Source organism: Botryllus schlosseri, chromosome 3, assembly GCF_051294905.1.
Source record: "Botryllus schlosseri isolate E-star chromosome 3, Bs_hap1, whole genome shotgun sequence".
NCBI lineage: Eukaryota > Metazoa > Chordata > Ascidiacea > Stolidobranchia > Styelidae > Botryllus > Botryllus schlosseri.
Genome location: NC_137238.1, coordinates 20,678,396 through 20,705,067, shown reverse-complemented (window position 1 = coordinate 20,705,067; position 26,672 = coordinate 20,678,396). Strand labels below are relative to the sequence as shown.

Here is a 26,672-nt window from a genome sequence, read left to right as displayed (position 1 = left end):
CGGTTTAGCTACTTGATGAGCTTCAGTGACCTTACGTTATTTACGATAAGGTTTCTGAAAGAAATGGAATATTACTACGAAATTCTAACAATACCATATCTTAGCCACTAAGTGGATTCTATGGGATAGTTGCTAGGCCTATTGCTAACTGCAATTTTTGCCTAAAATTTACCTTCATCGCGAAAGAACTGAAAAATTTCATTCGAGTTGAAATGAGTCATTCGAATTAGCCTTGTTTCTTTTCAAAAGCCTTTTTTTCTTTTCAAACTGTTGTATTTATTATTTAGTAAACACCGTGTTCCGCATCCATGTACTGGTGGACGACATGGATATTTCTCAATATTCCAGCTGTCCCCTTCCGGTACGGCTCACTCATAGAACTCAGCATACTTGCTTTTTGTGAGTATGAGAAACGTAGGAGCGCACGCAACACACAACGATGCAGTGATAGTGAGTACTACCATGCTACTATTAGAACATTTCTTGGAAACTGTAATTCCATTTCGAAATTTTTCCAGCCCAATGATTCACCATGATTCAATAAAATGTCATGTTAGGACTCTGATACGTATGGAGCACAACAATCACAGAAACAGATCAGAAATTGGGTCGGGGCGAGATTGGGAGTGCCAGATTGGCATGCAGTCAGGTCTACCGACCCCTGGTCTATGACTTCAACTTGAAGAAATGTTATTTAGCACCCCACATACACACAGGACAAAATAGGCTTACTCCACCTACCGGTCATGTAGTCCTGAGGGACCAGGCTTCCTGTTGACAATTCTGCCTCCGCACGCTCGAGTTCGATTACGGCCAGTAACCGTCTAAACATCTTTTCTGTTATATAGAGCTCTCCAGCGTTATTCAGATCCTGATAACAAAAGAGCAGTCGTACGTACTAGAAAACGAAATCTTGCACATAATATGTTAAGTCAAGTAGGCACCTGCAACTTATACTTGAGTCTGATGATTGTGGCCATGCTATCGTAAGACGACAATGGCAGCGACTGGACTTCTTGGAGTAGACGAGCTTTCTGTTTTCCCATTTCTGCCAATTCGCCTAGTTTCATGGTCTTCACTTTATTAATCGATCTATGAAAAGCGGCGAAAATTCACAAATTCAGGAGAAAAGTGAAGATGGTCAATTGATTTAATTGAAACAGTATTCGGTCGTGCCATGAGCAAACCATTTAGATCCTTTTATTTTTTTCCCTACGGAAGGCACCTGTTCTCTTTTGAAATTTTAGAAGAATGCCCTAGAATATTATATATGTACCTATATATTATTAGATCATTGTTATTTACCATACTTCCTTGCAAGAGTAAATCAAAAAATTTTAATGATGTGAAGAATATTCCGAGTTTATAGGGCTGATGTTAGGGTTAGTTTTGCGGTTATGAATTCTCATGTAAAATGGTCGCTTTGTAAATTGCTAACATACAATGGCCACAATAAAAAGAAGCACGCAGTCGGGATGAAAACATGTAAAGATAGCGTAATGGTGGAGCGTCTGGGTTTTCGGAATACTTCCACATCTACGGATTTTTGAATGAAATTACTCACTTCCTCCACTTTTGGCAATGTACCGCAGAAATTTGTTTTGGGCTGGGTTTTCATGAGATTTATGCGTAGAATTGTCATAAAAAAATGGGTGAAATACCACTGTGTGGTATCGCATTATTGCTGATGGTATCCCCTGAGTAGTGTCAGCCGAAAAGCTTTGGGAATAAATATGAATATATTATTCTAATGTGTCATGAAGTTCTGTACTATAAAGTGTCTCTCCCTGTATCACTGTTGTAGCAAGGAAGAAATTGCCGGACAGTTCATACTGATATCTAATTTTATTCGAAAGGTAATGCAGTGGGCCTGCAAGCCATTTCAGTACAAGGGATTTATGATGAACAGTATATTATCACAGTCGGGTTGTAGCCAAGTCACAAGTCAACTTGACTTTTATAGTTTCAACTCGAGTCATTTTCAATTCACCACCGAGTCAAGTCCGAGTCTGCCAGTAGAGAAGGGGTGGTCAACGTGAGGCGGCATGCGGCCATGGACACAATTCAATTAGTATGTGTTGGCGGCCGTCGACATGCAATTTTAATTTACAAATTGACACATGATTTCTTGAGAGATTTCTATTATTCTTGAAATTTTTTTCACGCTGCGCGCCATTTTATGTGACTTCATTTTTCGATTTTAAAATGGTAGCGCCCTTACAATCAGAGCCACACAGTTCAAATGTGAACAACAGAGGAAAATTATGCGCCTGACATAAAAATACCAAACAGGAATCGTTTACTCCTCACTATACCGACAACACTGATGTGTGGTCAAAAAGCTAGCAGCATGCAACAAAGTGACTAATAATATTTGTCCCACCCGAAGATGCATCATCATTTTTAACTTGCCTTAATTTTTCGCAAACACCCGCTACTCTACCAGTGAATCTGATCACATGGGATGAGAAATCATATGTAAAAATACTAATATTAATGACGAAATCCTCAAGTAAATCTGAAAATATTTTCGCGCGACTAAGCGTTCCCATAGCGTGACTAGTAACCACTCACCAAGCCCATATGATTAAATACAGTAGTCCGGAGTTCACCGGAAATAGACAAAGACACTTTGACATAGGTATTTGGCGACCAGCTACCTCATTACAACTATGCCCTGGAATACGGCTGTAGGCTATATGAGTAGTCGAAATGCAGCAATTAATGACAAAAAGGTTGTCTACCATTGCCACTCTTAGAAATATTCGTAGATTTACCCAAATTTTACCGGTAAATTTGTCCCGTCAGTTATATTAACGGTAAATGCCCGTTAAATTAATATAAGGGCACGTCGAAAGTAAATTTACTTGTTTTTAGAGGGTAAAAAAATTACAGATTAAATTCGTAGAAGCAATTTACGGGATAACCAGTATTTCATATTTACTTTTGGATTTGTAAAAGCAATTTACTGGATAATCAGTATTCTGGATTTACTTTTGCATTCTTAAAAGCGATTTACTGGATAATCATTAGTTGCAACATTGCTATTGCACTTACAATTCGATCATTTTACACGCTTACGGTCTTATGGACATATATATGTGATTTTCGTCATTACATCATGTTTCAATCATCAAGCAAATTACGACATCGATGGCCGTGCTGAATGCTAATCGGTGAATGGTATCCGAACATTTGGGCATTGCAGATACCATCGTTTATATCGCTTTATAAATAGTATGCTTTGAGACATCAAGGTCTAGCAATAGTAGCATGCCAAGCGAATTTGGTAGGTTATGTAGTTTTGCTGTAGGCATGATCTTTTGTGTAATTATCTGTTGGACCAGTTCTGCCACCATTGCAGACTCCTTGACGCATGTATGATGCAAACTATATATCGAAACACTGGAGCTGGTGTGTACTGTATAGCCGCCATGCTCCTTTGCCATTGCGACGAGAGTAGTAAACGTCCTTTACCTTTTTCCTGCGAATGGCCTTATGAATTGTTTGATCATGAATTCGTAGCTGCTCGAGCGAACAGTGCCTTGTGACGTCATACATATTCGAGACATAGCGGCGTCAGACGTCAGACATATCTGAGCCTGAGCACGTGCGGCTGAATTTTCCGAGATAGATCTGATATCGATGCGTTGCTGTAAGATATTGAGGGTTTCGAAGCCACAGCTTAACTTTAGCTTTAGAATATTGCAGGTGTTGATTGCAGCTATTGTAGGTATAGCAGTATCCGAGCTGTTTCTGAAGACCTATGTATTTTCGTTACAGTTTAATGGTGAACAGAAGCTATGGCTTATAAGAATGTATTACATTTTCTGACATTGAACTAAACGAAAATGGAAGCGTTATGGCATTATGAATCATGACGTCGAATGCTTATGTGATAGAAAGGGATCATTTCGCCTCTCGCTTCTAGCACGGTGCCGTGCGAAATGCATTGGACGTGCGATGCAAAGGAATATTGCCAGAAAAGTTTGCAATCACGCTGGAAAAGATGATTCAGGTACGAAGTCCTAGGCCAGGGGTATCAAACTCAACTAGCGTCGCTGGCCGGAGTCAAACTTTCAAACCGCTCGCGGGCCGGATCACTCAAATCATTTCAAAATGTTACGGTACATCAAAACGCCCGCCCTTACTTTTCGCTTGAATAGTTTATTATCAATCCTATGTATACATTTTGGTATTTTACATAACATTCACGATCATATCATATGGATATATTCTAGCAGCACCTTTACTCGCAAACAACGGAATTTTGGCAAAAATTCAGATTGATCGTTTGAATTCAAGCGCTAAAACACTGATTCTAACGACGGAATAAGCTGACATATTTGTATGCTCTCTTTGTTTTATTCGTAATCTGCCGTTAACTCATCGTATGCGCTTTGAGGAACACAAGTGATTTAATTGTAAACGCAGACGTTAGAATTTGGCTCATTATTATTCGTCATTCGGGTTTCTCTGTCTGTCTGGGGCCTTTGAGTATAAGTGATACAGCAGTGCGACCAAATATATTTGATTAAATAGTATATTCATATTGAAATGAACCCGAATATTTTCGGCTGACACATGTCAGGGGTAATCGTCAGCAACTAGTAGAGAATTGGAAAGAACATTGTATATCAACAATCGTATCACAAAATATGACGTCACCAGCATGAAATTTCGAATGAGAGAACGTTCAATGTACTATTTTTAGGTGATACACGAACTCCTTTTGTTGACAGAGTTTTGGTTGGTGTATTTTGATAAAAGTTGATTCCAAGGCACACAAATGGAATTGTGAACGACCTCGACCTACGATTCGAATCATGTAGTAGAGGGTCGAGTCCGAGTCATAGTGTCTTGACTTAAGTCCGAGTCCAGATTATTATGTTCACTGTTCAGTTTACAGTTCAATTCGGTTCCACTCATTTCTCAACTCTGCGTGAGTGATATAGAATGGCTCACATTCGAAATAAAGTAACTTTACTCAGTTTTAACAGTCTCTTGCCCTAATTTCCAAGTATCAGGACTGATAGACGAAATACAAATGTGATAGCTTCACTTTTTTTTCAAGTTAGAATGAAATGTCAATCTTGGCCGTTTTATAGTCTTGAGTCATATGATTTGGTTGCAGTCATGCACAATGACTTGAGCACAAGTCGAGTCAATACAAAAAATTGACTCGAGTAGAGTCATTATACGCAGTTGAGTCGAATCTTGACTCGAGTCATTACAACCTTATTTCAGACCAATAATCGTATCAGTAAAAGTGAAATTCGTGCCTTGGCAATATGCATTTTATATTTATAACTGTTATAGATGAATATTTCAAGCACGAGTAGCATGTCTAGATATTCAAGCCTTTCTATTCAGTAACACGAACCATTCATACCTTTGTGACTGTATAAGTGATACAAGCAAGCAAACAGTACGCGCAGCGGTTACTCACTGGAGAAGTTTATTTATGACGTTCCCATATCTCATGCTTCTCCAGACAGTGGTGGAGCAACGGGGACAAGCCTTCATTTTTATCGCACCACCTTCCTCTTTCTGATTCATCCACGTGTCCAAGGCTGCGTACGTGAATACATGTCCACAATCTTCCAGTTCTACAAACCTGATTCACCAATACAGGCAATTTAAGTATTCCAATACCTATACAGAAGTACACATTTACAGCGTACCTTGCATTTTCTTCATCCTCATCCCCGAAAAAGATCTCCGTCACTTCAGCTTCATCGCAAATCCTGCATAACTCCGGGCAGGGTTCTCCACAGACACCAATGCACGGATGACCGCAATCGAGCACTTTGTCACACGCTTCATTGCAAGGATCTCGATCACAGGGTTCACTGCACAGCTTGTTGCACTTTTTGTGGCGACACTTCCAACTGCATTTCTCCTTACATGGTACGCATGGTTCTTCACAAGACTTTTCGCACGTGCTGTGGACACACCTTGTCTCGCATTCCTTTTCACATGGTGGACAACTTGAACACTTGGATTCACATTCATGACCACAAACGAGAACTCGACCGCAAGGTTCCGCACAAGCAATATGCAGTCTTCCCTGTGCATATACAGCATGTTATTCGCACATCATGATTTGTGTGATCAATAGTAATATGTATTGCAGCGCAGTAGCCGCCGATATGCGGCGCAATATTTTATGGTTTACACTACTGTCTCAACTGAAATAACCCAGAAATTCACAGGTAAAGTCTCCACATAGTAGCATAAACTAAAGGGCGGCAACTTTATGAGCAGTGACACCTTTTGCGTTGGTACAGGAGTGTAGTAAAGCATGTTCAAAGATTGAATGATCTCCTATGGCAGGGACGAGGGACGGACGACATAAATCCTGCGACTCGATTTTGTGAAGCAGCCTTCCGGTTTTTGCTCTAGCTGGAACATTACGAAGTCAAAGTTATCTGCTCACTGCACCGCAATGGATCCACGACGTCGCGTCATTGCTGATAAATTATATACAGCCCGCTTATACTTATACTAGTAACAAATTTGTGTAACGAACGAAAGGGTGCACAAAACCAGACTTGCTTAGATCTTCACCAAGAAGAAGATTATGTAAGGCGCTTGAGTAAAATTTGATTTGAAGACTTCCTGTTGTATAATATAAATTACTTGGTAACATTCCCCGCAAGATCCTTTGCACTTATGTCTGCAGTCAAGGCTATCAGTGCACTTTTCCCAGCATTTCATCCTGTCCACTGTCCCAGATAGCATGCAGTAAATCTTGATCTGATGGCCGCAGCGTAATTTAACTGTACGATGTACAAATGTTGGTTTATTTCCGACAGCCTATATAGTTCGATGAGGCTACGCAAGCCATACCTTCAATTTTTGTATGACATTTGACTTCTTCCAATCGTTCCTCACATAAAACCAACTGTTCATGTCCACAATTCAGCTTCTATAAAATATAACATATTATTGGTGAGATATCAATGAGTCGCTAAAATGTGCCACGTTATAGGTATACAACGAGAGTGTCAAAGGTCCCTGTACATCAGTGCTTTCCTTGTAGGCCTATGTGCGTACCATTTCGAGCATATTTACCAATCTCACCTACCACCTTTCTATATCGACCTGAACAGGTAAACTCGTAACAGGTAATTAACTCGAAAGTACTGAAGGCCATTATTTTAGCTGGATCACAGTAAGTTAATAGTACTGAGATCAGTTATAGCATAAACAGTTCGCTGCGTAGGTAAGATTTGGTCTGCTGATCGATATGGAATCTTTTGAAATTGCGACAAGGCTTGATAATTAATAATCCCCGAGACCATAAACTGCGCGAAGTGCAGAAAATATTTTCAGGGTTTGGAAAAAAGCTGTTGCTGCTGTTGTGAAGTAAGATTTACGAGCTTTTTGGACCATAAGGATATTTCAAGGGTTAGCTCACGGTTTCACGTCATCACGGGCCATAATTGAGCCGAAGATATTCGAATATAATATAACGTTACGTCATTACCACATTTAACATTCTAACCGGGAAATGAAACTTCTCTACATCACGTGTACAATTTGGTAGGCCCAGCGTTTTTAGATACAAAGCAAATTAGAAATTTTGTTCTGCATATTATATTTTCAATAAATAAATTTATAGGTTCGCTGAAGTTACTCGCGTGCTACTTGAGACGCTCACTCATACCACAATTTAAGACCACTGCGCTACATGTTCATTATCTATCAAAGAAAACAAGTCCGACTAGGGAAGTCATGAAACAATTTTTTCATGTCAACCAAAGATTAAGGATTTGCTATCACGGACCATAGATTTCGTTGGTGTCATTTTATGCCACAGAAGTGTTTTTCAAATGTTTCCATTTCTTCTCTCCAGCGCAAGTCAATTTACAAGCCCACTTTCAAATCAGAAAACAAAATGCAAGCATTTTCTACTGAATAAACATTGGTCGTTGCTGGAGAATATCGGACCACAATTTGACATATCGACTTCGCCTACCATCACATGGCACTTCACTTTCATCGCTTGTGCTTTCTATGTTATCTTCTGTATATTTTCAGTCGGTGTGCAACTGTGCATCCCTATTACTAAAATGTTCTAGGCCAGTGGTTCTCGCGCGAAGCCGCAGTCTACCGTGTATAATCCGAATTTCATATTTGAGAATTATATCATCAACATCCATGATCTTTCACGCCATCAAACTATCCGTTACGATTGCTAGCATTCTGGTTGCTCTTTTTATTATTTTGTGATCTGACAATAAGAGGGGAGCGAAATGTTTAAAGGGGCACTGCGCTCTAAAAATGATGCGGTCTCAAATTGAAGGTAAAAAAGAACAAAAATTTTTGGCCGCAGCCATTTCCTTCGGAACGCCACCGTAATGGAGCTGCAATTTATTGAAATTTCTACAAGACCAGCTGCCGCGGCTTCTTAACCCGTTACATGGCACGATATCTTCACCGTCGCACTTGCTCGACGCGATTAGACAGTCACGCAGAGAACAAATTTTAGATAGTTGTCAGCCGATGTTATGAAGGAAATGTGTCTAAGTTTCGTTCTCTGCGTGACTGCCTTATCGCGTCGAGCAAGTACGACGATGAAGACATCGTGCCATGTAACGGGTTAAGCAGCCGCGGCACTGGTCTTGTAGAAATTTCAATAAATTGCAGATCCATTACGGTGGCGTTCTGAAGGAAATGGATGCGGCCAAAAATGTTTGTTCGTTTTTACCTTCAATTTGAGACCACATCATTTTTAGAGCGCAGTGCCCCTTTAACTATCGTAAAGGGGTACGGAACCATTGCTTTGCGACGAAGCCAATATAGCGCAAGGTATGCCATCATAACAATTAACGTTGCAAGTCAACGTTTCCATATTCAAGTTCAAATCTTGTTTGTTGCAATCGTCGCATCAGGAATTACAAGGACTGTGCAACGTGCATTCAACTGTTACGTCATTCCAGATTCGAGATCCAGATAATTCATAAAACAATGCAATCAGTGCACGTGATTAGACGTCATCCTCACTCATCAACGATATAATGTCAAGCATTGAAAGGTGCGACTGAATGGCGGCATTACAACAAGACATCCGGATTATAATTGGACGCGATATTAAGAGAGAAATAATGCAGTGAAATAGCCTACATATAACTCGGCTGATGTGGCTAACTTGCACACCTGATAAGCTAGCGAAACAGTGAGGCAATTTTACCAAGCGACACAGAGCTCATGACGGTGCCTGATATTAGGACAGCCATTTAGCAGCACGTGTTAACAATGTAATTCACTGCTTTCAAATTGGAAATAAAATTGCACGGCGCAGAATTTAGTCTAAACATCCGTCTTGGCCTGCCAACAAATTTTCTGCTTCACATTCGGCCAACCGGAAAAATGTTGCCCACCCCATCACTAGTGCAATCCTCAGCATACAATGTACAACGATAAACACACTATAGTTTGCGGGACTGGACTAGTATGGTAAACCCGTATCCCCCAGTGTCATACCAATATGTGAAGTTTTTTGCTCTTCCCCTACCCCTATAATTCTGACTTGTGAGCAAGGTCTTCCATGCATTTGCATGATGAATAGTCGAATTCGTGTCAGACTTTCCATTGAACATAATTTACTTTCCAAAGTACTTCCAAAACTAGAATTTCTCGTAGAGTAGCATCAATCTCATCCATCACAGTGAAATGATGTATGAAAGTGTAAATATATATTTTGTGTGTGATGTCTTTCAATTTTGTACTGTACACTTCAAGCAACATTATTTTCAAGCGGTTTGCCATTCACGCCGATAATCGGAAAGTGTACCGGTTAAAAAGAGTCTTCTCCAGCTCTAGGCCAAGGTTAGTGACAAATTTTAAAGACTATACTATAATTCGTTTTGTCGCCTTCCTATCTTTTAATTTCCTCGCCATCTTGTGGTGCTTTTGTGTCAATGAAAAATATCAATAAATGGTTGAATGAATGAAGATCGAACACTGTTGCATCGGGCATTGGGCTAAGATGGATGTTAGATTGAGAGACTATAGATGGGTGTTTTCACATCTTATCTGTCAAATACATTGCCTTGTTACTTGTGTATCGCATTGAACATTGTGTCTTGATCGGAGAGAACGACCGATCATTATAATTCACAATAATTTTTAGTCTTTTTGCCAGACTCACAAGTAATATTTACCGCCATTTACTGAAAGCTATATTAAGCAATTCAGAATTTGCATTATGGTGGCAGCTCTGGGATAAAACAGGAATACATATAGGGTCACAGAGTATGCTACATTGCTATAGCTATGTAACAGACCGAGTATTTCACATCATATTGCAGTAAAATTTTCGAAATTCAGGCTACATAACCTGGCAGCCTGAGGCCCTGCAATTCCAGTCATACTTAATATGCTGTCTAGTTTGATCGACTGTGAAAGATGGTGCAAAACTTTGAAAACACGGAACCCAGCACAGAGCACACCAAAGGGGCTGCAATACAGGTGTTAGACACGTAGTATCTAGGTGTAGATTGTGCAGTTCTGCATCATTCATCTTTAGTTAGTACCCTTTTACGTCATGTCCGGCTTTGAGACATTTCGTGTAGTAGATTGCGCGAATATGTAGTGAGAGTAGAGCCGGGAAAGTTGGTAAGTATTTCAGTTAGGGTTAGAATTAGGTTGTGTATTTATTGGAGTATTTTGATTTCAGTTTACCGTAGTTTCCGTAAGACATTGTGTCAACTTATTACAGATTCAAGAGACGCAAAGAAGGTTGTGCTTTGTCTTGCATTGAGTACGCGTTGAATACTTACCGGAAAGATACCCCTGTGAGACCTTGGATAACGTAAATTGCCTGGAATCGCAATAATAGGGTCACCCAAACACTGTGAGCGATACTTGTGTAGCATATCCCATTAACACACCGGAGAGGATATTTAGGAATATCACATCATTAGTGTGGCACGGTTGCAAGCACACGTCTAGACCCACATAAAAGAGCAGCCATCTCGCAAACAGTAAATTATCAAGAAGAAATGGTCCGGTGATCGACCATCTGTTGTTAAATATAGATACAAGAGAAGGCGGTAACCTGGTTTAAGTCTACTCACTTTAATAACCTCGTGTACACAAGGATGGCATGATTCATAACATTTCCTCCGACATTCGTGTCCACAGTCCAAAGTCTCGCCACATACTTCGTTGCAAGGGTCGCACAGATTGGCACAGATCTTTGTACATTTGTGTCCGCATTCTAGCATCTTTCCGCATGGTTTTTGGCAACGAACGTACGAATGATCGTTGTCTGGATGGCAGGCCCTAGGGCAGACATGACCGCAGTCCAATCGTGTTCTGCAGGGTTGGCCGCAGCCTCCTGTTAAAAGGATGAAATATGTTTGAACTAATGCACTTGCCTTTTCCACATTCACCACAACGAAATATTGCAGAGCAGTCAAATATGGAGTGAAGCCACATAAAAACCGACATAGGGTTTTCTATCGATCTGATTTCGTCTGTGAGCTGTCCTACGCGTGCATCCACAAAATAAAAGATTCTTAGGATAGCCGCAGTTTCGAGGATACATTTCAGGCATATGCTATTTCGGACATTCACTTTGCGAAAAGGATACTGCTGTGGAGTATAAAAACAATGGTGTGAGACATGTCCAGGCCGTGTTATTTTTGGCATATGCCAAAACTGCCAAAAATAACTTATTTTTGGCATTTTTCGATTTTTATTTTTGGCAGTTTTGGCATCGTCCTCTAAATAGATAGTTTCAGCCTCGAATTAGTCACAAGAACGCTTTATTTGGGCTAGTTTGTCAAAAGACACCACAAAATGTGCAGCATCCACTTATAATCAGTGCCAACAAACAATAAGAAGAAGAAAAAACCTAACGATTTCATAGGTTAATAATATCAAACAAAAGTTACGAAACCACAAAATGTGCAGTATCCATCGGAATCGGTGCCAATGAGCAAAAAAAAAAGAAAAGCCTAACAAACACGCTCAACAGCAGATTGTTACAGCTGTTGAATAGACTTAAATCGTTTGCACTGTAACAGTGCTTCCAAACTCAGGTCAGCTAAGTTTCTCCTAAATTCATTTCTCGCCCTGAGAATCTGGGAAATATCGGCTTCAACAGTAGCCGTTGAGGGAAAGAATGTTGCCAGTAATCCACAAAAGGTTTTCAGAGCTTCAAAATCTTTGGAGGGCCGAACCGGCTTCCATGCATCATGAAAAGAGATCACTTCGTCAGTGCCATCGATCTCGTCGCGGAAAGAATTGTCTTCCCAATCCTTTTCCAGGAGTTTCCTGTGTTGTCTCTCAACACATTCTATTTAGTAGCCCGACTATCATTTCTCCTTCAGTCTACTGATATATTCACTTGAGGTGGCTTTAATATTACAAACTCGCATGGAAGAGTCCTGGGAAGGTTAGCTTGTTTAAGAACATTGACGCAACAAGACTGTCTGGCAAAACGAGACTATTCAGCTCAGAAATAGCCAGACAGTTTGTTGCGTCACAATGTTCAACTCGATCACAATGCAAAAATCGTGGTTGATTTTGGGGGTTCCAGTTCCATGAGCAGAATATAATTCATATTTTAATATTCAGTACTGTGGCAGCTTCTCATTGATACCCGTTTTATCAAATTTAGCGCTCGACAAGCCGGTCAAAAATGGTCGTAAAATTGCCTTTGGACAAATGGAAAGTTTGACGTAAACCAAATGCAGTCAGCCGTTCAATCTCGCTGTGCCCACACCATTTATGACACCATGCTTTCACCCCTAATGGGTGGGCTGGACCCAGATTAAGAAACCTGCCTTTCACAAAGGCTCTTCTCGCTTGTAACGCGGTCCTGTTAACACAACACCATGAACGAAATACACTATTTGGCAGGCCGTGTTATTTTTGGCATATGCCAAAAATTGCTTATTTTTGGCATTTTCAAATTTTTATTTTTGGCAGTTTTGGCATCTGGCTCCTGAAATACCAAAAATAACACGGCCGGGACATGTCCAAAATAAAGCGACTTGTCCAAAATGACTAGTACCGGCGCCTCCAACTGTTGAAAAATTTGTGCTGTCTATGTGTGACTTTGAATTCCAGAGTTTTAGTTGAAGTTGACAATACTTCATGGTTGGGTGCGCTTCATGCAGAAAATCACAGCGATCAATGGTGTAAATTGAGAATTCGGCAAGAACCACTGGCTGTTGAAAGTATGTGGCGTGTTATTCCAAACTATCTTTCAATATTAGGCCTACCTCATTAACTACTTTTTAACCGGACTATTTTTTTTATATCTTCTCGTGTGATTTTGACCCGAACTGCCATGTAAATGGCTCGAACGCTTGTTTAGCGGTTAAGTAGTTACGGTCCTGAGAGTCACCGAGAATTACGTGTGATATACCTTCTGGTACCATGTTGAAATCAAATTTGGCCCCAACTTCCGTGCGACACCCAGGGTGATTTACACATTGCAACATCAAGGATTCTCCGATGCAGCCTGCTTTTTCCAGATGCGTTTTGATATCTTTCCACAGCCGGTTGATTTTCGCAAGTAACTAGGCAACATCGAAAATAGTGAATTCATGAGCCGCACATCTAAATTTTAACCTATACTTACTTCCATATTTCCGATACAGTACAAGGCCTTTTTCGCCCTCGAAAGAGCAACGCATACTCTGTTCTCGACAGCAAGAAATCCAATCTTTGCCTGGGAATATTAATCAAAGCGCGAATTAGTTCAAATCATTATTTGTGCTTTACATAGATAGCTACATCCTAAAATTTTTGGTTTAGCATCACTTTCTCAGTTCGAGATAACATTACCGCCCTTACGCCAGTTTCTGCTTTTCTGGAGTGCTCCTGTTGGCTTATCTAATTGCATTATATACACGAGTAGTTATGATCAAGTATTACTTCTACGCCTACGGTTTTTGGAGACCCAAGGTGTCAAAGTAGTGTAGATTGCACAAGTGGTTCTCAACTAAAATTGCCAAGGGCCACTTTCCAGGTAGCAGGGTTGAAGTGAAGACCGAATTTGGTGAGTTGAATATGCATGGCAACTTATCATGCAACCTGAAATCAGGTAGAAGGATGATATAATACTTTTTTACTGAACATGCATATAATTATAGCGGAGGGCTGACAAGCCCGTGGCCCACGAGAATATTTTACCTGGCCCGCGAGGTAATTTTCGAAAAAAGGTTATATAATGAAACAATTAATTAATCAGCCCATGCAGGTAATTTATTGCGAACTTGCAAGGCCAACAAAAATCTGATAAGCTTCATCGCCAAAATTGGGATGTGGGTGACTGAACCATCAATTCCGACGCATTGGCGTAGCGAGCGACCAGCAGCATTTTTCGTAGATTTTCATATATTAAAACTAAAGTTGAATTTTGTGCGGCAGATTTATTTAATTCGAAATTTATCGCCACGCGGTTACTTGTTTTCAATATCAGTCAGTACCCACAATGAAAATTATTATTATAATGAAAAATATGCCTAATTTACGGAACTGATTTTGATTGTATTTGCGATTTTCAAGAGAATGTGTCGTACAAAACGAGGCTTCGCATGTGAGCTCGCAGAAATATCTTCGGCGATGCAACCTTGCCATGCATCTTGAGCGAAACCTTCAATATTGATATGTCTAGACACAGATTAGGCCTGTCCTTGCAAACTGAGACCAGCGGTATACAGAGGTGACCTGCAATATTTGCAAGTAACAATATTATTGACTTAATTAATTTTACATTCGTAAATGTTTCACACTTTGCGAGGCAAGAACATCACTGCACACGGGATTTTCACATGCCATCGATTTGGATGCTTAGTACAATAAGTCTTGTTTTAATCCGGCCCGCTCTTATCAGACAACTAAAAGGTCATCAACATTCAAGTGGCGCGTGCAATGGTTCGTAAATTGCATGTGGCCCTCTTGCCGAAAAGGGTGACCACCCATACTATAGCGGGTACCGTCGTGAAAAACCAACCATCGCCTCTTCGCTCAGTTGCCCAGAGAATCGCATCACGCTTTGTCAACCTTTCAAGTGTAAAACTTTGAATCAGCAATATCATTGTATTGGAAATGGGGAAATTATATATTTTGAATACTAGAATGTTTTGTAAATAGTGCCAACCAAAATCGAATACGGTACCCGAGTGTTTCGGTTCTGAGTCGAGTATCAGGATTCGAGTCAAGTTGGATCTACAAGTACTATTCATTATGGGGTCATAACAATACGAAAGATGTGGAAAATTCAAATACGCACCTATTTTACTATCAAAAATAATATGTGAGTTCTACAGCATATGATCATACCTATTTAATTTTACTTCTGATAATGCTCTGGGTTGACCACGACCTCTCTGCTAAAGTGCTTGCATAGCTTTGTATGCTACTACATGCTACGTATGCTACGATATGACCAATCGAGGTTAAGGTATCGAGTTATCCATCGAACCACCATAAACAGTAAACGTGGGTATTTATTTGTGTATACATTTGCTTATATTCTCCGTGGCTCCAGTCATACATGATGATCCCAAGGAACATATCACATGCGCGCGTCTGTACCATTGTAGCTACACACTGATATATAGTCTATATGTCGCCTTTAGGTATTTCTTTTAGATATTTAACATGTTTGTTGTTTTTATTGTGGTTTACGGGGAAACAGTTCGCTATCTCTCTCTCACCTCTTCATTACTCCTGACTAGAGATAGGAGGATAATGTCGTTTTCTTCGCCCTGAAAATTGTCAACTGCAGTCACATGAACTTTCTCCATATTTTCAGTCATGGCGTTACGGAATGCAAACAGTTGCCCAGAGTACATGGTCAGGATGGTAATCTGCTTCGAATGGTATCCCTGTTTGAGAAGGTAGTCGCAGAGTGCCACTAGGAAGTCCACCTCGTGAGCATTTTGCCTCGATTTCACATCCTTCAACCGTTGCTCCGCAATATCGTGAGAGATGAAAAACATGGGCTTCGTAATTCCGGTGACTCTGCCGCGATGGTTAACACTTTCATGGTCCTTCAGATCAGAATAAATCCTGGGTCGAAGCAGGTCGGCGATCTCCGGCCTCATGCGATGTTGCACATTCAGCGTGACATGCGGTATTTTTGCCTTTATCATTCTTTCGAATAGAGATGTATCCAAGTGATACCGTTTAGCCAATTCGTGAACTGTTGCGGAGGGCTTCAGCTGCTGATGGTCGCCGATCAGGATGAGATGTTGCGTTGACTCGGGCATGGCAGTTATTATATGCGCCTCCATGACTTCAGCTGCCTCTTCCACCACAACAATCTTACTATCAAGCTTGTAAATTAAATTGCGGTATTTGGCAGCTCCAGTTGTTGTAGCGGCGACAACATCAGCTTTTTTCAATATTGCTGCATGTACACGGCGTTCGATTTCACGCGCTTCTTTCGCAAGACGGCTGTATTCCATGATCGTACCGTATAGTTCTTCAAGGGTTTCGCCACGCCAACGATTGACCCATGTCCTGTTATAAAAATTATTTAAGTGATGCGTGCCGAGTTCTTGGCAACCGTCAAAATACGTTATTTTTAAAATAGAAATAACAACAGTATCGTGCATGAATTGGTTTAGACTTTGCACAGCTGGGCACTATCAAAACTCTTTTATCGTTTTCAATCAGGATATTGTATGATACAACTCTGCAGGGGGATTTCACGAATCTAGAATCCTAGTTCATGTATCAAAATGTTCATAGTGCAAAACATCCCCATGATTGGTAGCTACGTAAAGTGCATAAAATCTACGTAGCTCATTGACTTAAGTTAATGAAAAATTACATGAAGAGATTAGAGATACTTTTACTGTTGCTGTCAAGGGCACTGCGATCTAAACATGATATGGATTCGCATTGAAGTACAAGAAATGTTTCCGTGTTCGAACGGCAGCTAAAGGATATACACGAGTTTATCATTCTACTCCATTTCTATGGTATTGACATTTTCAGCGGAGTCATTCATAAAATTCAAGTGGAGCCGGTTGTTTAAAAAGTAGCTCCGGTTCCAATGTATTGCATAAGATGCTATTCTAATACTAATGGCTTGATTGCCATAATTCACGATAATCGTTCACAAAATTAAGAATTTTTGCCTCAGTCGCGCTTGTTTTCCAACCAACCAGTAACCATGTTCAAATCGTCCACACATACATACATACATACATACATACATACATGCATTAATACATACATACATAGGCGCCATATCTGGGTAGGCTGGATATACCACGAGTGCTCTGTAATTACTGTATTATGGGTATTGGGTATACCCACAATTTCGTCATCAGCACGACACCGATGACCAATTGTGTGGTTCGAAAAATAATGCTCACCATGCATGTCAAAAAACGGGACTGATGCTTATGTGAGCTGGGCAATTTAACTAACTAGTAATGAGACGAATATATAAGCGATGCCAGATGGTAAAAATCTGACCTTGCTGCACATGTCAATTTGGGCGCGAATGCCGCACGCTGAGAAACAGCTTTTTTCTGAATTGGATAAGCAAAGGCACGTTCTTTGTTGATATTTTTTAATCGGAGCGCGATCGCATGAACAATTAACCGATCACATATAAGATACGAACGATATGTATTTATATCAAATGGCGTGTATGAAGGAACGTCAAGAATACAGCATATAAGTGTACAAACATCGTGAAACTAGGTTTGAAAATGGTGGTCGCCTGGGGTAGTGGGAAGAACAAATTAATCGACAGAAGACACAGCAAAGCTCACAGCACCACAAGAAAAACTAACGAGGTATCAGAAATGGCACCTCGTCAATATTTATAGACTATCAGAAATGGCACCTCGTCAATATTTATAGACTATCTGGGTCACATGGTGGCTAAGTGACCAATCCAGTACCGTAATCAGTGTGTGATCTTCTAACATATTGATTAGGGAGGGGTTATATGTCTGTATCATAAGATAATGTATAATCATATTACAAGGATATGTAAGACCATTATCATAAATTTGAGCATTATCATTTGTCAGTGTTGGGATGACTCGAGTCAGCTTTTTCGCATGATTTGACTCGATAAATTTGCAAAATGACTTGACTTGACGTCTCAGAAATGCGGATTGACTCGTGACTCGGAGCAAAATTTACGGGTCAATTTCAAGTCATCAAGAAATCGGTGTCGATAAAAATCGCTGTATACTCTACAAATGTTCGGTTTGTTCACGATGCGCCAGTGTGCATTTATACAGCGATTAATCTCATTCATTCAATGATTTTGCGTTTTAGTGAACCTGCATTGTTCTATCACGAATACGTTGAATGTTTACACCGTACGTTGGCGTAGTAGTAAAGTAATAAATATCAACAAGGAATCTCTGTTCTATAGGCTGTCCAGGTTATTGGTGCTAGGTGATCACCTTAACCAAATCTCTTGTATTATTTAAATCAAATTAGAATATAGTTTACAAGTTTATATTACTAGTCAAGCATTGACGCGGGCTTAAATTGTATCCCATCGATATGTAGTAGGGTCGTGTATCATATCAATTCGTTTCCCCGTTCTAAGGTTTCATATTCTAAGCCTGGGGTCGGGAACCTTTTTCTTTCGAAGAGCCATATTGGCCCTAATTTTCTTCATTTTGACTCGCAAATAGCCATACAGCTACATCCATTTATACATCATAGAAAATTTGAACTCACTCCGTGGGATTCGTTGAGTGCACCACATTTTTTCTGTAAAATCTTGTACTAATCATGCTGGTTGGCTTATTTGAGCTTGCCAAACTTTAGTTACAAGAACGTAGGCTCGTCGTGATGCTTCTTTTAAATTCGTAGGTGGAGTCAAACATGATCACTACAGCAGAATATACCATGACACATCAGAGACATGGGGTCAGGGGAGGCAAATGAGACTGTGCCTCGACTGTCGTCAGGATGAGTAAACGAAAATTGTGAAACCTTCAATTACAATTGGAATTTTCTATCGATGGTCATGGAAAAGAATGACTACAATTTGAACTTTTTTCTCCCAAAATCACACAATGTGCATATTTATTGTTCCAAAATGAAGCGCGAAACGTGAGGTAAGGCACAGACGGGCCAAGCCTCATCATTGATAACCATCATCGTAAATAGGTTAGAATTCATTGTAACCGATATTAATCGAGTCTTACTGTCGCACTGATTCCGAAAATCTAAATGCTGATCGACGTCTAACTCTCTAAGTATTTGGTGCGCGGCGGTAACATAAAACGTTGCGCTGCATTTTATCGTCGGACTTACGAATCAAGAACGTGGATAGCTGCGACGTTGTTTGTAATTCGAGTTTTTAATTGGGAATGTCACTTCCACGGCAGTTCATATCTCACTGTAGATCAGAAATACAATTTGTATTTGAAAATTGCGATGTAATACAGTAGTCGCCATGTATTCTATTCTCTTTGATCAATGAACGTATCGTGCAATCCAAGATTTCGAGTCCAGTACATCGATATTGGTCGCCGGCGCGACAGCAACTTGAATTTGAGGATTTTGAAAAGGTAGTTTCGAGCCCTGAATTTGCATTGTCTTGACCTCTTAAAGACATTTTTATACTGCCACGAGAGTAATTATTCTGGCCGTGATGACAATTTACTCTAAAGTTGCTGCAATACTGATCAATTCAGCACAAAAATATAAATTTGGCAAAGAGCCATATCTTTCACCCAAAAGAGCCATAGGTTTTGACCGCTGTTCTATGCTCTATTTTGGTGGATAATTAACGACTGCGGGTATATAGCAGCTGCGTAGTTTAGCTATTCAACGCCTTTTTGCATGTATATTCAACTCTATATCCCTCAATTTAAAATAAATGGCGACTCAATTTCAATTGCAAACAGCTGGCAAAATGTTAATCATGCCTCGTACTTCACTTGAATTGTGACTTGACTTGAATCGACTTTGACTCGAGTCACCTCCAAAAATCGAGCGACTTGACTCGAGTCAAAATGTGCAATGACTCGAGATGACTGTTGACTCGAAGGTAGTGACGGTAATACCACACTGTCATATGTCCTATTAGTGAAAAAGTAAAATTCCAACATGACAGCAACACCTTGGATTTCTTGAATCCTATTGAAAATCAAGATCTAGTCGATGAGAACACTAAATTCGAAAATTATATTCTATTAATCGAGTACGTTCGCGAGTGCAAATGGATAAAACATGCAGCCTTCATAAATGTATCGACTTGAGATGATCGTGAGAAGCAATTGACATGTCTCTTTAATGGCCAGAGGTGATAAAGTAATAAAGTACTGATATTTTTAATGGAACTCAGCTAGGTTTAGTCTACGTGTCACAGACTGCTTCCACTTCTCTTGCAATTTTGGAGGCCAAGCTACTCACTTTTTATATTTTAGAGCAGGGGCGTCGCGGGCCGGATTCAAGCCTTCAAATCGCTCGCGGGCCGGACCAGTCAACTGATTCCAAAATGTTACCTCGGGACCTTTCTTTTCACTGGAATATCTAATTATCACGCATATTTAGATAAGACACGGATCAGAGGGGTCTTATTCTCCTATTCTAGCGAGTGACAACACCTTTATTCGCGAACAATGGAATCGGCAAAAATGCATTGATTGTCCGGTTGAATTACTTAGCTACACAGTTAAGAACAGTTAGAGATAAAAACCGATAAAACAGTGGCACATATGCGCGGTTGGGAATACAAGATACTTAACTGTAAACGCGGACATTGGAATTTCGATTATTATTATTTAATCGCGAGTCGGGTTTCGCGTACAAGTCCGAGGATCTGTTAGGTCGGAAGTGACACAACAGTGCGAACATATATATTTGTGTAACTACTATATCCTCCATGTAAATTGCATATAACGGTTCCGCATTAGCGTTTTCTCTGCTGTAAATTGCAACTTTTTGGTCCATTTTCCATAACACTCTGAACTCTGTGTGCACTTTTTGTATTCTCGAATTAGATAGACTGAAACGACAACGCCATAGTCGGTTGGTTATAATGTGGGTTATGAACTGAACATTAGGGCTGTTCAAAAATAACTTTTTTTTCCTGAATCTTGCTGGTTACTTGATTAAATCGTTAGGTTGCCTTAAAAAACGACGCACACCAAATTTGAATTCATTCCGACAAGTATTCGCGGTTTACGTAGAGTTTGAAAATTTTGGATTTGCCCAAAAACGCAAAAAAAAATTTTTCTCAAATTTTTCTGCCAACCCCATGAAATTGTTGGGCTGTCTTCAAAAACTATGCAAAACAAATTTGACTCAATTCCAAGCCGTAGAAGCGGAGTTATTCCAGTTTTTCGGTGATAATTCTTGGATTATCCACCAATCAAGGATAATCCCAGAATTATCGAATGAAAACTGAAATAACTCCGCTTCTACGGCTTGGAATTGAGTCAAATTTGTTTTGCATAGTTTTTGAAGACAGCCCAACAATTTCATGGGGTTGGCAGAAAAATTTGAAAAAAAAAATTTTTTGCGTTTTTGGGCAAATCCAAAATTTTCAAACTCTACGTAAACCGCGAATATTTGTCGGAATGAATTCAAATTTGGTGTGCGTCGTTTTTTAAGGCAACCTAACGATTTAATCAAGTAACCGGCAAGATTCAGGAAAAAAAGTTATTTTTGAACAGCCCTACTGAACATGCTCGAAATTCGCTGCCTCGAGGGAGCAGGCTATTTATTGAGTATTTTCCGTAAAACAGCAGGACAAATGTGCTGGATAATATCAGAATTTTTTTTCAGTCTACTCAGAATTGCTTCGCGGGCTGGATGAAACTCTCTGGCGGGCCGGATGCGGCCGGTGGGCCGTATGTTTGACACCCCTGTTTTAGAGCTTGTCAAGAAGAAAGTAGCTTGAATAGACTTGTACCATCTTTATGCGCGAAAATGACATAACAAACTTCCAATGTTGGCCATGTATCATCGTAATAGGATATAATTTCGGAAGTTACATGTATCAGTATTAGGGTTGAATTATCCGGATAACGGTTAACCGGTTAACCGGATAACCGCAGGTATTTTCACTATCTTATATCCGGATATTTTTATGCTGGTTAACCGGATAAAAAAGAATCGTTGCTAATGCATTTTACACGTTTTAGTAAGCTTCAATAAGTCGTATTCAGTGTTGGCGCGGCCGATTAACGAGAAACGTGTTGCCAATTATAATTAGCGAGATGCGTCTGTATACATTGCACAATGTAATGTGACGCGATCTCCTACTGAGAAGATCGTCAAATTAGGTCATTGATTGCCGCGCGCTCGGCTATCGTCTCTGGCCTGATTTATCGCGTCTTCAACAAGCCGATAGTTCCACTGGATTGAAGAATCGCATCTGCAATAGGCCATGTGCATTGTACACACTATTCCATCGCTGGCCTGCACAATCGCATCTTCATTGGCTTGGTGCTCACGATATTATCGTTGACCTACACAATCGCATCTGCAATAGGCCTACGAACGATATAATCGCTGGCCTAACCATCTCGGACCCAGCATGCCTTGGCTCCTATCTCTCGATGGCTTGTTGACGATACGCCGTTAAGTGTATTCTAATTAGTGATTCTGAGAGTGACACCGCGAAACTGAATGACATCGAATGTTCGCAAAAATGTGCGTGCGTGCAAGCGTAATTGATTTCCGCTGATGATTAATTCGAAAAAAATAAATCGAAACCCCCAGATTTTATTTCAATCCCCCTACATTTTCGGCTGGCTGCGTGCCTGATCACGTGAATTAGAGCGAGGTATCATGTCGGCATCAATTCCAGTATCAGCTAGTCGTCCTTCTAGTACTCCAAACCTAAACATATGGATGGTCAAAAGGATGTAAAGCCGTTGAAGTTTCCGGCGTACGACCTGCCAACCTTTTGACTCTCTACGAAGCGCTGCTTTCTATTCAGCCCACTTCTGTGGAAGCTGAAAAAGCATTCAATGAACGTGGACTCTTTGTTACAAAATTCCGGTCCCGGCTACAGGATCCCACAATTGATGCATCTGTGCTTTATAAAGAGGGCATTGCAGAAGCAGTGAACATTAAATTTGCGTGGTTTTCATCGTATCCGCTCATAATGCGCGCGTAGGTAGGTACTCTACAGTAACACTGTGTCATGATTTTGCGATCCGTTTTACATGCAGACCTAATGAAATCGATTGTCTCACTTAGCAGTTATTATCCGGTTAACCGGTTTGATAAATTCCAAAATATCCGGATATATCCGTTATCCGGATAGTGAAAATTATTGATATCCGTACTAACCCTAAGTATTACCCATACCCATTGTACAAGTGATTTTCACACCTCCTGCTTTCTACTACTACATCAAGTAGTTTTAACTAGTCATGATAGAATTGCTACTGTTACTTGTAATTGAGTAGCAACTCCACAAAAATACTTCTACTTTTACTAGAGCAGATGTCTCAAGCACGCGGCCCGCAAGATCATTTTATGCGGCCCGAGTCGGCATTTTGGATTTTCAAGTACTCAACAATAGTTGACTGTCATATATCTTTTCTAGATTTGAGGACTTAAAATTCACCCCTCATTTCTTCAAAAACCGAAAACTAGTCATCAAACTTCAACATCTCAACACTTTCAGAAGCTACCATGCAATGGAAGAGCTGCTATTACTGCACATTACCTGTTCATGGTGATAAAACATCACCCGTTAACGATTCGTGACTGAAAATTGTGATTTCGACTTGTGTGCGATATTCCAACTCGGACTGACTGGGTGATAGAATGAAAATGACTCGAGTGGAGTCGGTTCATACGTTAAAATGAGAGACGAACTCATCACTTGGAACGCCGTGAGTTTGTAAAGCCATGGATGCAATTAACTATCCAGCTGTCGTGAGGAATAGCAACATATAAAAAGTCTAGCGGGCGTTACGTAGTGTAGCGGATTTCGCTTTCTAAGCGGTCGTTATGGCAAACATCGACAAATTGTCACAAAACAGTTTCAACTTCAATCGTCTGAAGGTTTGGAATAACCTTCCAGAAGAATATAGATCGATGCAGTACAACCAGTTCAAGATCCAATACCGCAATTTTCTTGTTTCAAAATACTGAAATAGTTATAATTTGTAATGACTGTGATGTAATACTGCTCCACTTGCTACACCTTCCTCATTTGTTGTTGTTGAAAAATACTCTCATGGTTCATGATTTGCTATGACTGCGATGTAATACTATTCCACTTGCTACGTCTTCATTGTTCTTGCTTTGATGCATAATTTTTGCTGTGCACACTGTTGTACACTGTGTATTGACTGACCGACCGACCGACCGACCGACCGACCGACCGACCGACCGACCGACCGACCGACCGACCGACCGACCGACCGACCGACCGACCGACCGACCGACCGACCGACCGACCGACCGACCGACCGACCGACTTCAAAGCCTACTTGATGTATAGCAAGGGTCTCCAACTCAAAACGGGTCGCGGGCCACTTTTCAAATTTTGCAGAGGCCGCGGGCCGCATGAATTCAATATCGAAATGAAAGATGCCACACAGTTTGACAATCACATTTTAAAAACTACATCAGTAATAAGCTGTTGTCTCTAACATGGGCGACGGCAATAGCCATACTTACCATAAGTTACCACAGTTCATAAAAGAAATACAAATGTAACAAAAATATAACGATCATCACTTTCATTTTATTTTGAACTCTGAGCTGCACATGATTCCGGACAACACTTTTCAGCGACTATATAAGGAGTCAATATTGGGGTTAGCTAGCAGGAAACTATCTCGCCGTGAAGCTTGATCTTGTGGGTTAGCCTCAAGTTGTTTCCAAGCATCTCGGTATTGGCAGTGTATATGCTAATTCTAGCTTCATGGAATGCTATTATCATCACCGAAGCCGTATCAGGTAGTGAGGAATTGTGATGTTGGTCACAAGACAATAGGTTATTTTGAACAACAACATTATTTTCAAACTAAAATCGATTTCTGCATTTCAAAATACTTGAATAAGCATTCATCCGAAATCTCAAATCAGACCGCGGGTCGCAAAATGTGACTTCGAGGGTCATATGCGCATCTAACGTTCATTCAATTGAGCTTTGACAATGACATGATAAGTACCCTACAAGTCACAATAGCCTATAGTACCAATTGCAGTTCAACTGGTAATCAGGCAGAGTGTCGATGGCTGGGCGAGGGTGTAACGTTGTTCAAGTTAGCAGGTAGCTTTCAGGCGTCAACTAGACCAGATGACAACGTGACCGTGATTACGACAGGGCGGCGTAAAAGTGATTTCAGTTTAAATCATTAGCTGTCGAATTCAGCCATTAAGCAGTTAAAATGTTTTGAAAGCACACCGAACCCTCTGCTATAGAGTAACATAAATGGCTCCTTCAACCCCCTCTGCGGTCTACATTCGACCCAGGATTGCTGGCAACGATGCTGCTCATTTCATCGAGTGTCGTTTGTCAGTGCTTAGGCTGCACATATACATCGGGTTTTCCTACCTATACAAACGCCATCTGTCTCCCAGTGTCAAATCATGTACATCAACGACAGAATCTTCCTCCTCCTTTGTCATCAGTGATGTTTCTCCAAGCAGCTGTCGTATTGCGAGCTCACATTTTTCCATGCTGTATTCTGATCGTCCGTGTGTTATATTTTGTTCATTTTTGCCTGAAATATTCGCAACTAAATCATACTTCTGTTATACTATTTGTAGCAAAGACATCTCACCTGTCGCGTAACGAGAACTTTGCCCCTTTCTTCCCTTCATTTTATCTTCATCAAACACATCTACGATGTAAAGCACATTGGATAATATTCCCAACGTGCAAAGAATTAGTCGAATTATCCTGTTACGCAATGAATAACAGGAGTAGACTTTGGTAAACACTTCAAACTGGCCCAGAATCAAATTTTTTTGGCTTGAAATTGAACTTTGAAGATTTAAATCGCAATGAAGCATTGCAGACTTTTAATTATCACTCACAAATGACAGCTTTCAAAATTGCAAAATGCATCTTCGCCCCGAACGAGATTCACTATTGGCACCAATGACAATCGAACCAATTATATTCTGTTACTACCAAGCAGGATAAAGATTGCCAAGTTGTTTAACTCGTAAGAGCGATGCAAATGATTCCCAGTGATAACAGTACTTTTTACAAGGCAATATCTAAATGCTGAGTAATTTTGCTTGAAAAGATGGGAGTTAAAGTGGAAGTATTCTACTAACATAGGCGCTAGAGTCGTTTGCAGAAGTGGACATACTTATTTCGCACTCAACAACAGTTGAAACACTTCGTTGTTGACCGCACCTGCCTTTACGACTGGTGCGCACCAAGGCTGGCCCGCACCAATTTTCCGGCAGATTTTCTATTATATTTCAATTATCTTCTCTATTGCAAAACAGGAGATTGAAGGCTTTCACATTAATTCGAGAAATAGAGCGCACAATTTCAAACAGGTTCAGAATTCTAGAACGCTTGACACCGTGACATAGATTTCATGGTCTACTTTCAACAATTTCGTTAGACCAGTAATATGTGAAAGCTAAGAAGATTTTTCAAACAAAATTTGAAGATATTTGACAGTACAATTAGCGACAATCGACAGTATAATGGGATCTAGCAAACAGAAAAGTCGCATTACTTTTAATAGAAACCGAACAGTCAA

At 40.3% G+C, this 26,672-nt stretch overlaps 1 protein-coding gene and 1 long non-coding RNA gene across 3 annotated transcripts in view; both read right to left on the bottom strand.

Annotated features, from left to right (window-relative positions):
• LOC145436033 (NFX1-type zinc finger-containing protein 1-like) overlaps positions 1–26,672 on the bottom strand; it is a 59,399-nt gene that overhangs the window by 9,897 nt on the left and 22,830 nt on the right. Inside the window, exons 22-33 of one of the 2 annotated variants that reach the window (XM_080313319.1) lie at positions 25,731–25,790; positions 25,502–25,670; positions 15,690–16,497; positions 13,607–13,696; positions 13,391–13,544; positions 11,088–11,350; positions 6,853–6,931; positions 6,643–6,782; positions 5,685–6,070; positions 5,450–5,617; positions 945–1,092; positions 742–871 (exon numbers count right to left, since the gene is read on the bottom strand). In XM_080313319.1, coding sequence (XP_080169445.1) covers positions 742–871; positions 945–1,092; positions 5,450–5,617; positions 5,685–6,070; positions 6,643–6,782; positions 6,853–6,931; positions 11,088–11,350; positions 13,391–13,544; positions 13,607–13,696; positions 15,690–16,497; positions 25,502–25,670; positions 25,731–25,790 — 2,595 coding nt within the window. The remainder of the gene's footprint in view (positions 1–741; positions 872–944; positions 1,093–5,449; positions 5,618–5,684; positions 6,071–6,642; positions 6,783–6,852; positions 6,932–11,087; positions 11,351–13,390; positions 13,545–13,606; positions 13,697–15,689; positions 16,498–25,501; positions 25,671–25,730; positions 25,791–26,672) is intronic. The other variant, XM_080313320.1, reaches the window with a different exon arrangement.
• Positions 22,686–23,063, bottom strand: LOC145436054 (uncharacterized). Its single transcript, XR_013914151.1, has 2 exons — positions 22,883–23,063; positions 22,686–22,818 (listed from the first exon to the last, which is right to left on the bottom strand). It is a non-coding gene; the product is annotated as an uncharacterized LOC145436054 (long non-coding RNA).